Source organism: Galeopterus variegatus, unplaced genomic scaffold (genome assembly GCF_000696425.1).
Source record: "Galeopterus variegatus unplaced genomic scaffold, G_variegatus-3.0.2 Scaffold10325, whole genome shotgun sequence".
NCBI classification, from domain to species: Eukaryota; Metazoa; Chordata; class Mammalia; order Dermoptera; family Cynocephalidae; genus Galeopterus; species Galeopterus variegatus.
In genome coordinates, this window is record NW_007736436.1 from 45,672 (window position 1) to 57,686 (window position 12,015).

The window sequence follows — 12,015 nt, forward strand, 5'->3', positions numbered from 1 at the left end:
TGATGGGCCATAATAATCATATACAGTGTATATTGACAAAATAAAAATAAAAATAAAAAAATAAAAAGAAAATTTTAAAAGTTCTAGAAGATAGCATTGATTGGCTGGGGGTTAAGATCTAAGTAGTATACAACCTAGAAACTATGAAGAAAGAGATTGATAAATTTAGTTACATAAAAGTTGAAATATTTTTTCTTTATAATAATGAAAATGCAACATAAACTAAAAAATCGATGTCAAAGTCAGAAAACATATTTGGAGCATGTGAGAATACTTCAAAAAGTTTGTGGAAAAGGGGAATGAAAAAGTTCATGAAAAGATTCGTTTATTATCTTTTAATTCCCTTTTCCACAAACTTTTTGAAGTGCCATCATATGCTCCAAACAGGTTTTCTGTATGTATGATTCTAAGTCACCAAATTCTTCTCCATAGGGATTAAACCATTCCAACCAGCAATATATGAGGATCACTATATCCCCTCAGCCTTACCAACAGAATGTATTGTCAACCTTTTGAATTTTTGGTAATCTAATAGATGAGAATAGAATCTGTGTAGTTTTAATTTGCATTAAAATAAATTGAACATTTTTCATATATTTAAGAGCCGTCCTTATAATTCTTGCGAATTGTGTTTTTGTATCTTTTGTCCATTTTTCTATTAGAGTTTTGCTCTTTTATTCCCCTCAATTTTCGAAAGTTCTGTATATATTAACAGTAGTCTTTTTATCTGTGATACATGTTACAAATATTTTTTTCCAGTTTGCATTTGTTTTCCAACTTTGCTTATTGTATTTTTGATCATGCGAATGTTTTTTGGTTTTTTTCAATGTTGTCAAATGTATCAATCTTTTCTTTTATTGCATCCAATTTTGAGGCAGAGTTTGGAAGGCCTCCCCTAAACCCAGGTTACAGAGAAATTCACTTTTTTTTCTAGCAAGTGTATGGTCTTTCTGAATTTATCTTTGTGTATGGTATGAAATATAGACCATCTAGTTCCAATACCATTTATTTAAAGTCTTTCTTTGCTCCAATGATTTGATATAGGATTATATACTAAATTTCCATCTGTATCTGGTTTTGCACCTTCTGTTCTAGGCTGTGCACCAATGTGACACTGTTTTCTGTAATAGTCTAATTATTAAGGCTTTGTAATGTATTTTAATATGTGGTAGGGATAGTAACCCCTGTACCCCATATAACTCTTTGTTTCTTTTTCAGTGTTTTCCTAGCTTTCTTGCATGCTTATTTTTCCAGATGATTTTTTGCGGGAGTGGGGGATGGGCAGCTGGCCATTATGGAGATCCAAACCTTTGACCTTGGCATTATCAGCACTGCACTCTAACTAAGTGAGCTAACTAGCTAACCCCAGATAAGCTTTAGTATGACCTTATCCAGCTCCAAGAAAAAAAACTTATTGGCATATTTATTGAGATCATATTAACTTATAAGTTAAATTAAGAACAGTCATTTTTATGATGTTGAGTTGTGCTATCCAAGAACAAGATTTCATTTCTTCAATTTTATTTTTGTTTGTATCTCTCAGGAATGTTTTATAGTTTTCTTCATTTAGGTATTATACATTTCTTTTTAAGTTTATTTCTAAGTATTTTGTTGTTGTTGTTGCTATTGTAAATAGGTTTTTCTCCTCCTTTATATCATCTAACTGGTTTTCATTAATGTATAAGAAAGCTACCTTATTGAATTTTTTTATTCTTTGAATTACTTTTACCATTGATTCCTTAGAATTTTCTTGGCAAGTTGTGACTTTGAGCTTTATAAAGTGTTCTCCTTTGTCAGATTTAATTCTTTTGTTGTCTGAATTCCACTTTGTCTAATATCTGGATTTCAACCCGTTTTCTTATTGTTTCCATTTGCGAAATGTATCTTTGTCCATCCCTTTACTTTTAGCCCTTTTGGATTATGATGTTTTAAGTATTTTTCTTGAATTAGCATAGAATTAGGTTTTGCATTATGAGCCAATTTGAAAATCTTTTTCTTTTAGTAGTTAATTTAAGCCCACTTGCACTTATTGCTATGAGTGATATGTTTGTTCTCAACTCTGTTGTATTACATTTTTATAAGTAGTATCTAATTTAGTTATGTTTACTGTATCTTTTTTCTCTATGTGGTATCTTTGCTTTTTACTTTAATTTCTTTTGGTATATAGGAAAGCTTGTATTTTTGTTCCAGTAGTTACTTTTGTAAACTAGAAAAAGAAGAACAAATTAAACCCAAAGTAAGCAGAAGGAAGAAAAGAATAAAGGTTAAAGCAAAAATGAATGTCTCTTTCGAGAAAATCGATGAGCTTCAGCTATACTGTTCGAGAAATAAAGGATAGAAGACATATCAGTATGTGTCTTTTATGAAAGAGAAGATATCACTACAAACCCTTCATACATTAAAAAGATTATAAGAGAACATTATGAACAACCTTTTGCCAATAAATTCAACAACTGAGATAAAATGGACAAATTCTTTGAAAAATACAAAACTGACTCAAGAAGAAACAAAAAACCAGAATAACCCTATTTCCATGAAAAAAAAGTGAATTCATACTTTAAAAACCTTCCCACAAAGAAAATACCAGTCCCAGATGGTGAATTTTCTCAAACATTTAAGGAAGAAGTAATACTAAAAGTATTACTATGCAAAGTCTTTCAGAAAATGGAGGAAAAAATCGCTAATTTATTTCATAGGGCCAAAATTACCCTGATACAGAAAACCACAGACACTAGAAGAAAACTGCAGATCAGTATCTCTCATGAACTTAGATGCAAAAATTCGTAACAAAATTTTAGTAAGTTAATTTCAACAAAGTACAAAAAGGGAAATACACCATGACTAAGTGAGATTTGTACCTCACTGAAGTTGAGAGTCATTATTTTACAGTCACATTTAGTATCTCATTCAAAATAATGTAATCTAACTTCTTCACATGCCTTCTTTAACAGACTTGACTCTTAATTTCTTTCCACTGTTTTTAAATATCAACTCCACTCTTCACAAATAAAAATTTGCCATCACTGAGGATGTCCAAAATTATGTGCCAAAGGCATTGGACCCCACATTAAGAATTCTCTGCTTTAGAACCTTTGGAGGTGATGGTAATGTTCTATATCTTGATTGTCATCATAGTTGCATGAGTATATTATTTATCAAAACACTGAACTGTACATTTAAAATAAAGTTTTTATTTAAATGTTCTGCTTTGACCATAACTTGTGTTTTAGATCTAAGGTATTCACAAATATCTGAAGAATATCCTTAACAGTAGAGAAAGTTCTGAAATTTGTGGCTGGCCTGCACAACAAGGTAATAATCCTTGTTGCCATTTCATCTCCATTCTGACAGTTTCCTAGCCTCGGGTAAATATAAATTATTGGTGTGTTTGTAGTTTTTCACTGACATATACACAGTATCAGAGTGGTTTGGTCCTCAGAGGTTTTCATTGGTCTAATTTTCTCCTCATTATAGTCATTCTTGCTTGCAGAATTACCGACACCCTTATTTTTTTTTTAAACTGACTCCTTGGCATTTCTGCCTTAGATACTGCCCTTTCAGCAACTAATCTTCCTCTGAAAGCTTTTTCTGACTTTTTATATGCCTTTTATATTTCTGGAGTTTTATTTTGATCTTTTATTTTTTTTATTTATTTTTTTATTTATTTTTGTCTTTTTCCGTGTCCGGCAACGGATCGCAACCCTCAGTGTCGCCCCCGTACCGGACCGGGACCAGCAACGGGATCGCAGCCCTCGGTGTTGCGCCCGTGCCTCGCTCAGCCAGTGAGCGGGAACCGGTCTGTATGTGGGATCCGAACCCTCGGCGGGAGCGCCACCGCGCCTCCCAAGCAGCGCACTATAGCGGTGCGCCACCGGGCCGGCCCTTGATCTTTTATTTTTAAGAAAAAATAGTCACTTTCCTTAAGTTCCTTGAAGCACAAATGATTATTTTTACTAAATTTTAATTGTGTCCTCTGTACTTTTTTTGTTTTCTCTTTCATCTTTTCTTTTCCTCTGGTATTGTTTTAAACTTCAGATCCATTGTAGAATAGATCTTTGCCCCATAACCCTCCAGATAAATATTGAGACAATAAATTAAATGTGATCACAGGGTTTTTTTCTTTTATTCTTACCTCACTTTAAACAGGTGATGGAGAGTGAAGAGTTCATGTTGCTTCCGGCCAATCAACTCATTGATATAATATCTAGTGATGAGCTGAATGTTCGCAGTGAAGAACAAGTGTTCAATGCAGTGATGGCCTGGGTCAAATACAGTATTCAAGAAAGACGTCCTCAGTTACCCCAGGTGATGATAGAAATGCATCTCTAAGAAACTGCTTTGTACTAGATGAAATAATAGGAATTCATCTTGCAAAAATGAAACAATTATCACTCACCCTTATATTAGACTCCCTTATATTATGAGGAAGTCCATCTGTTTCCGAATAATCAAGGAAATAAGTTTTAGAAGCATTTTGCTTATCGTTTTGAATTTTTTGCTTCTTTGCTTACCCTCTATTTTGGATCAATTCTGTGTTCATCTATGGTACGTTTCAAAATCTAAATTATGTAAAATAAACAAAAGCAAGGATGCTTCTTTCTCTGTAGCTTGGAAATATAACCACATGCTTTCTTTCCCTATAATTTGGAAATCCTACCACACTTTAAAGAATAAGGGGATGGATTGGAGCAGAAGTGGTCACTGAGTGAAATGTTTAAGATCCATTTTTGCTATTCTGACTATAGTCTTTAGCAATTTTAAGGATAGTCTTCTGGATTGTTAATTAATTTGAGTCCAGTATAGAAGAATTTATAAAATTGCTGAAAGCTTAAAGCAGCATTCTAAAGTGATATTTGTGTGCTTTCAATTTTCTGATTATTCTACATTATTGAATTGGTGGTTAGAATAAATTTAACTTAGTTTTAGTATTTATGCCTTCCCCCCTTTTTCCTTATTTTTCATGTTCAATTAGATCCCAAAATAAGTGGAAATACAATGCAGGAGCAGGCACCATGTATTCTCTTAAATATTTTGCAGATGGGAGCTCATGCCTTTACTGGTGTTTGTTATCTCATAGGTGCTGCAGCACGTTCGTTTGCCTTTGCTTAGTCCCAAGTTCCTGGTGGGCACAGTAGGCTCTGATCCCCTCATCAAAAGTGATGAAGAATGCAGGTATGAGTGGCCCTGGATGGGAAAAATCAACACCTAAGCATTCCTATTTTCTCCTAATTTCCTTTTTTGTATTGCTTCCTAAATATTGTATTCCTTAGTGCTGAAACCAGGGTAGTATTTAACAGGTTTTTCTTCTGGGCTAAGGTCAAGAGGAGGAGAAGGAAGAAGAGAGAACTGAATTTCTAGTATTCCATTTCATTAGTTTTTTTATGTGTAGTGCTTTTTGGTGTAGAAGTGGCAATAAAGAGGTAGATTTCTAAGATTTTAATGCAAGCTTGAATTTGAAGAAGCAATTCTCTGCTAGTATTTTTTTTCTTGAGATAAATTGAATGAGTAGTGCTGTTAACTCTGTGTCAGTGAGCACTTTTTCATTCCATCCCATATGTTTAGTTGGGGATTAGGACCAGCCTTGCTTTCTAAGATTGTGGACAGAGTTAAAGATCTACCGCCTCCTAAAGTAGCTGTGGAAAGATTTCCACTAGAGGTAGATGAAACAGTTTCTTTTGACAAAAGAAACACTAAATGCTTTTACAAAGGGAAAAAAAAAAACCTATTTTACTAGGCTGTCTCTGTAATATATACAAAATCTGATAAATTACTTTCCTAGTTTGACAGATTTTAAGATTTGGGTTTAAATCTGAAACCATCTGGCATTTTTTAACCATTTTCTTCCCCAGCGTGTTCCAACTATAAAAGTAAAAGAGCAAGTCAGTATTCAGAAGTCCTTAAACTACACTGACCTTTGGGCCTCCCTTGGTGATTAAAGAAATTTGGAATTCTCCCTGACTCTAGAACAGAGGTAGGACATGTAGATTCACTTGCATTTCTTCCATAAACTGAAGCCTGTTCCTTTAACAGGAGATGCCAGAAGGTTTTAGATGTTTATCTTCTAAATTTAAAAACAGACAAATGGCAATTAATTCCTCTAAATATTTGCAGTAGCAGAAAAGAAACTGTATGAATTATGCATGCTGAAATTTAAAGAAACAATACATAGGTGCCCCTCCCCCATTAAATATAAATCAGATTGTACTGATTCTGACGCAGAAAGCAGAGGTCCATATGAAGTCACTTTAAAAGAAGACCCTTCCTGAAATCCTAACCTCACCATTTACTAGTTGTGCAATCTTAGGCAAATTACATTAATCTCTTTGTGCTGCAGTTTATTCATCTATAAAGTGAGGATAGTAATAGTGCCTAGTCCATAGGGCTCTTGTGAGGATTAAATGAGTTAAGTATATGCTGGTATTAAGCATTCAAAACAAGGACTAGCACATAGCCGTAAGTGTTGTTATTATTACTACTAATTTCGTGTTGGCTTGCTAAGTATTAGCTCCACAGTACTCTTTCTAGGAACCCTTGAATGACTTAAAAACCGGCCATTAAGAGATCAAAGTCTTTGTCTTTAAGTACGGGAAACTAGAAAAAGCTCTTGATCATTGACTTGGTTCTAGGGGGTTTTGTTTATTTTGTTTTTAGGGTTTTTTTGTTTGTTTTTTTTTTCCTTTTTGTCTTTTTTACTGACCGGTAACGGGATCGCAACCCTCAGTGTCGCGCCCGCACCGCGCTCAGCCAGTGAGCGGGAACCGGTCTCCACATGGGATCCGAACCCTCGGCAGGAGCGCTGCCGCGCTCCCAAGCAGCGCACTCTCCAGTGCGCCATGGGGCCGGCCCTATTTTGTTTTTAGAATAGATAAATTCAGAAGGGGCCTTAGCAATGCCTTATATTGGAAAGTTCATTATTGGGTCATGCCTGGGACTGGTCCAGCAGGAATAAATTATTCTTTGTGGCATAAACAACAAGAGAAATGAAAATATAGAGTAATTTAGGAAACCTTTTCAGAGTTGAGGGAGAACAGAGTAACTTTGAATTTGCACCAATTAGGCACTGAATCACTTAAAGGACTCAAGTAAAATAAGTATATATACAAATAGTTTGTATTAGAATATTGTATTTAACAAGTGTAATCATTTAGGTTCTTCTCTTAAGGTACCTTAATTGGAAAAAAATTTTGTTCATCTCAGTGGACTTATTGAGAGCAAACCATTCATTTGGTACCAGAGAACAAATTAATATTAAATGACAGTACAGTATTTCTTTTTAACAATCTGATTTTTGATCCAGTTTTATCCCTTTAATTAATCCAGCAAATATCCAGGGCCCTGGCTGATGTGCTATTTTGCCAGTATCCTGCAGAATCTAATAAAACTCATTAGAAAGTAGTAACTATGCAGGCTGGTAATCGAGTTCTAATTTTTAGTTTTTCGTGTTAGTGTTGGCTCTAAGGATGTTGAGCTTTAGGCTAAATTTGCACTGAGATATGAAGTCATGATGGAAATACCAATCAATTCACAATTCATAGTGTAATTGGCATCATTGCTTTCATGTTTGTGCCAATTTTAATATTGGCTGGCATTCATGATTTTGATTTATGCTTGCTCCCCTTTGCCAAACCATTTATTCCTAAACTATATTGGGACTCGACTAGCAATGTTATTTAGACATTTGGAATAAAGGTAGAATTTTTTTCTACAGAGACTTGGTAGATGAAGCTAAAAACTACCTCCTATTGCCTCAAGAACGACCACTAATGCAAGGACCAAGGACAAGACCACGGAAACCTATCCGATGTGGAGAAGTACTCTTTGCAGGTTTGGATCATAATATACTGTGACTAAACTGAATATTTTCCCATATGAGCAACTGTCATTTGAATAATTCTTTGGACAATTGCAATATGTTGTCATAAGAAACACATAATAAGTCAGCATATGGCTTGACTCTAAACCCGTGATCCAATACTGGTATTCTCCAAAACTGTGCTGTATTTTTATATAAACCTAAAAATGTCATGCAGAGGGTCGGCCCGTGGCTCACTTGGGAGAGTGTGGTGCCGATAACACCAAGGCCACGGGTTCGGATCCCTATATAGGAATGGCCAGTTGCTCACTTGGGAGAGCATGGTGCTGACAACACCAAGTCAAGGGTTAAGATCCCCTTAGCGGTCATCTTTTAAAAAAAATAAAAAATAAAAATGTCATGCAGAGGGTCGGCCCGTGGCTCACTTGGGAGAGCATGGTGCTGACAACACCAAGTCAAGGGTTAAGATCCCCTTAGCGGTCATCTTTTAAAAAAAATAAAAAATAAAAATGTCATGCAGTGGATATTTTGTTGAAATGAGTCACATGCATTAATTTATATAAAAATATGCAAGTCCCCTCATAATTACATAAAGTCAAAAAAACATTATTGTACATTAGACAGTTACACTCTTTCCTAGCTCTATCAACCTAAGTTGAGCTGAAGACAACCTGCTATATTTTTTTGCTCCTGCTATCTGCCCCTAAATCTTTGAGATCTTTCAATTTCAGGTTCTTCAATTCTGTCTATGTAAAGTCAGCTCCCCTATTCATTGAATAACAACTTTCTCATTGGTTAATAAAACATGCTAGTTCTGTCTCTTTGATTTTTTTCAAATCCTGATTCATGGAGCTGGCTGGGACCTAATGTAGTCTTTGTATTTAAGCTTCCAAGTTCAGTAATTCCATGCTGCTTAGATATGGACATCCTCTGATTCTATTGGCCCATTTTTATATGTGAGGTGTTCTATTCCTTTTCATCAGAGAACTTCATGTAACCTCTGGGGCATATTCCCCTTTCCCATCAGCCTAACTACTTGCCTATCTTTTTTTCTCCAATTTAATTTTCTCTTGGCATGTGGGAATGTATTTTCCCCTATATTTTTAGAAGGAATATTTTTTAATTTATGTCTTAAGTTCCTTCTTAATTTTTTTAATCTAATTTTCTTCATATGGAAGATTGCAGCATATCTTTGAAAAGAAAATTGATACCAAATTTTTTCTTTATTTGCTTTTTTCCTTCTCCTTATTCTTGTTTTAGATTTCAGACGTAATTTTAATTCATTATGCACTGAATTCTCATATACTCCCAGTGTCCTAATATCTCACTGTTGTTAATAGATTCATTATTTTTGTTATTATTTGTTCCTGTTATTTTCATCCTATGTTTGTATGCATATGTTACATGTTCATGTGAGTTCAGAGCGATGCTTGCATGCCCACACCTACACATATCTGCATCTTTATTCCTACATACCTGTCTATAGTTACCAAAGGGTAGTGAATAGATTCATTGTCAGATCTAGTTAAGCTCACAGGGAAGCCTATATAATATTTCTTTAGCTTTGATAGTTAAACTAAATAAATTATATTTTAAGGGCATTTTATATATAAAAATAATGGAGGCTATATGTCTAAGATCAAGGTTTCAGTCGATTCATTTTCTGGAGAATGCTCTCTTCCTGACTTGCAGATGGCCACCTTCTCACTATGTCCCTCACCATGGGCTTTCCTTGGTGAGTGTACATAAGAAGAGAAAGACAGCAAGAGCGTGCATAAGTGCTCAAGAGTGAGAGCCAGAGAACACACTCTTTGGTGTCTCTTCTTATAAGAACAATAATCCTACCGGATCAGGGCTCCACTCTTATGACCTGATTTAACCCAATTAACTTTTTTAGAAGCCTGCATCTCCAAATACAGCCATTCTATGGGTTAGGGCTTAAACATATGAATTTGGGAGGCTTACAAATATTGAGTCCATAATGCTCAATTATTAAAAATATAATGTCTTCAAAAATGAGTATATGAGATGAAATCCATTTCCTCTAATACTGTAAAAGAAAAACAGGCTTCTGAGTTATTATTCCTTTTTGGTACATTTATATAGTGCTTTATACTTTGGAAAGCAGTTTCGCATATATGTTATTTTAATTTTTAGAGCAGTTTAAGGTTTACAGCAAAATTGAGCCATAGGTACTGACATTTAACATACATGAACCATGTCTTAGTCTGGGCTATTATAACAAAATACCATAAACTGGGTAGTTTATAAACAACAGAGATTTATTTCTCACAGATCTGGAGGCTGGGAAGTCCAAGATCAAGGTACCAGCATATTAGGTGTCTGGTGAGGGCCTGCTTTCTGGTTCATAGATGGTACCTTCTGGCTGTGCCCTCACACAAGGTGGAAGGGGCAAGGCGGCTCTCTGGGGACTCTTGTAAGGGCACTAATCCCATTCATGAGGGCTCCATTCCCATGACCTAATCACGTCCTGTAGGTCCCACCTGTCACATTGGTGATTAGGTTTCAACATAAGAATTTGGCAGGGACATAAACATTTAGACTGTAGCACCCCTTGTCTTCACACATGCATATCTTCCCCCATTATCAACATCCCCCACTGGAATGGTACGTTTGTTACAATTGATGAACCTGCACTGGCATATTATCATTCAAAGTCCATAGTTTACATTAGGGTTCATTCTTGGTGTTGTACATTCTATGGGTTTGGACAAATTTATAGTAACATGTATCTGCCATAATAGTATCATACAGAGTAGTTTTACTGCCCTAAAAATCCTCTATGCTCCATCTGTTCATCTCCATTCTTCCCTAATACCTGGCAACCACTGATCTTTTTACTGTTTCCGTAATTTTGTCTTTTCCAGAATGTCATATAGTTGGAATCATACAGTATGTAACCTTTTCAGACGGTAACATTTTCAGGCTTCTTTCTCTTAGTAATATGCATTTAAGTTTCCTCCATGTCTTTTCATGGCTTTATAGCTCATTTCTTTTTAGTACTGAATAATATTCCATTGTCTGGATGTACCACAGTTTATTTATCCATTCACTTACTAAAGGACATCTTGGTTGATTCTAAGTTTGGGCAATTATGAATAAAGCTGCTATAAGCATCTGAGTGCAGGTTTTTATGTGAACATGTTTTCAACTCCTTTGGGGAGATACCAAGGAGTATGATTGCTGGATCATATAGTAAGAGTATGTTTAGTTTTGTAAGAAACCACCAAAGTAGCTATACCATTTTGCATTCTCTCCAGCAACAAATGAGAGTTTTTGTTTCTCTACACTCTTGCCAGCATTTGGAGTTGTCAGTGTTGTGGATTTTGGCCATTCTAATAGGTGTGTAGTGGTATCGTTGTTTTAATTTACATTTCCTGATGACATAAAATGTGGGAGTATCTTTGATATGCCTATATACCATGTCTATGTCTTTTTTGGTGAGGTGTCTGTTCAGGTCTTTTGCCCATTTTTTAATCAGGTTGTTTTCTTATTGTTGCGTTTGAAGAGTTCTTTTTATATTTTGGATAACAGTTCTTTATCAGATGTATCTTTTGCGTATATTTTCTCCACGTGTGTAGCTTGTCTTTTCATTCTCTTGACAATGCCTTTCACAGAGCAGAAATTTTAAGTCCATCCTATCAGTTCTTTCTTTCATGTATTGTGCCTTTGATGTATCTAAAAAGTCATTGCCAAATCTAGATTTTCTCCTGTTATCTTCTAGAAGCTTTAGAGTTTTGTATTTTACATTTAGGTCTGTGATCCATTTTGAGTTAATGTTTGTGAAGGGTATAAGGCTTGTGTCTAGATTCACTTTTTTTGCATGTGAAAGTCTAGTTTTTCCAGCACCATTTGTTGAAAAGACTATCTTTTCTCTGTTGTACTGCCTTTGCTCCTTTGTCTAAGATCATAAGACTGTATTTATGTGGGTCTATTTCTGGGCTCTCTACACTGTTCCATTGGTCTATTTGTCTTTTCTTTTGCCGGTACCACACTGCCTTGATTATTGTAGCTTTATAGTAAGTTTTGAAGTCAGGTAGTTTTAGTCTTCCAACTTTGTTCTTCTCCTTCAATATTGTGTTTGCTATTCTGGGTCTTCTGCTTCTCCATATAAACTTTAGAATTGATTTCTTTTCTTTTCTTTTCTTTTTTTTTTTTTTTTTTTTTTTTCTTTTTTGGGA

The 12,015-nt window shown here is 35.0% G+C and overlaps 1 protein-coding gene across 1 annotated transcript in view; it reads left to right on the forward strand.

The window, feature by feature from the left end:
• The window catches only part of LOC103609938 (kelch-like protein 20), a gene marked incomplete at its 3' end in the record, with an annotated part of 39,656 nt that overhangs the window by 22,839 nt on the left and 4,802 nt on the right, over positions 1 to 12,015 (forward strand). Inside the window, exons 4-6 of the mRNA XM_008594195.1 lie at positions 4,147 to 4,305; positions 5,078 to 5,172; positions 7,709 to 7,824. Of these exons, the coding sequence (XP_008592417.1) occupies positions 4,147 to 4,305; positions 5,078 to 5,172; positions 7,709 to 7,824 (370 nt within the window). The remainder of the gene's footprint in view (positions 1 to 4,146; positions 4,306 to 5,077; positions 5,173 to 7,708; positions 7,825 to 12,015) is intronic.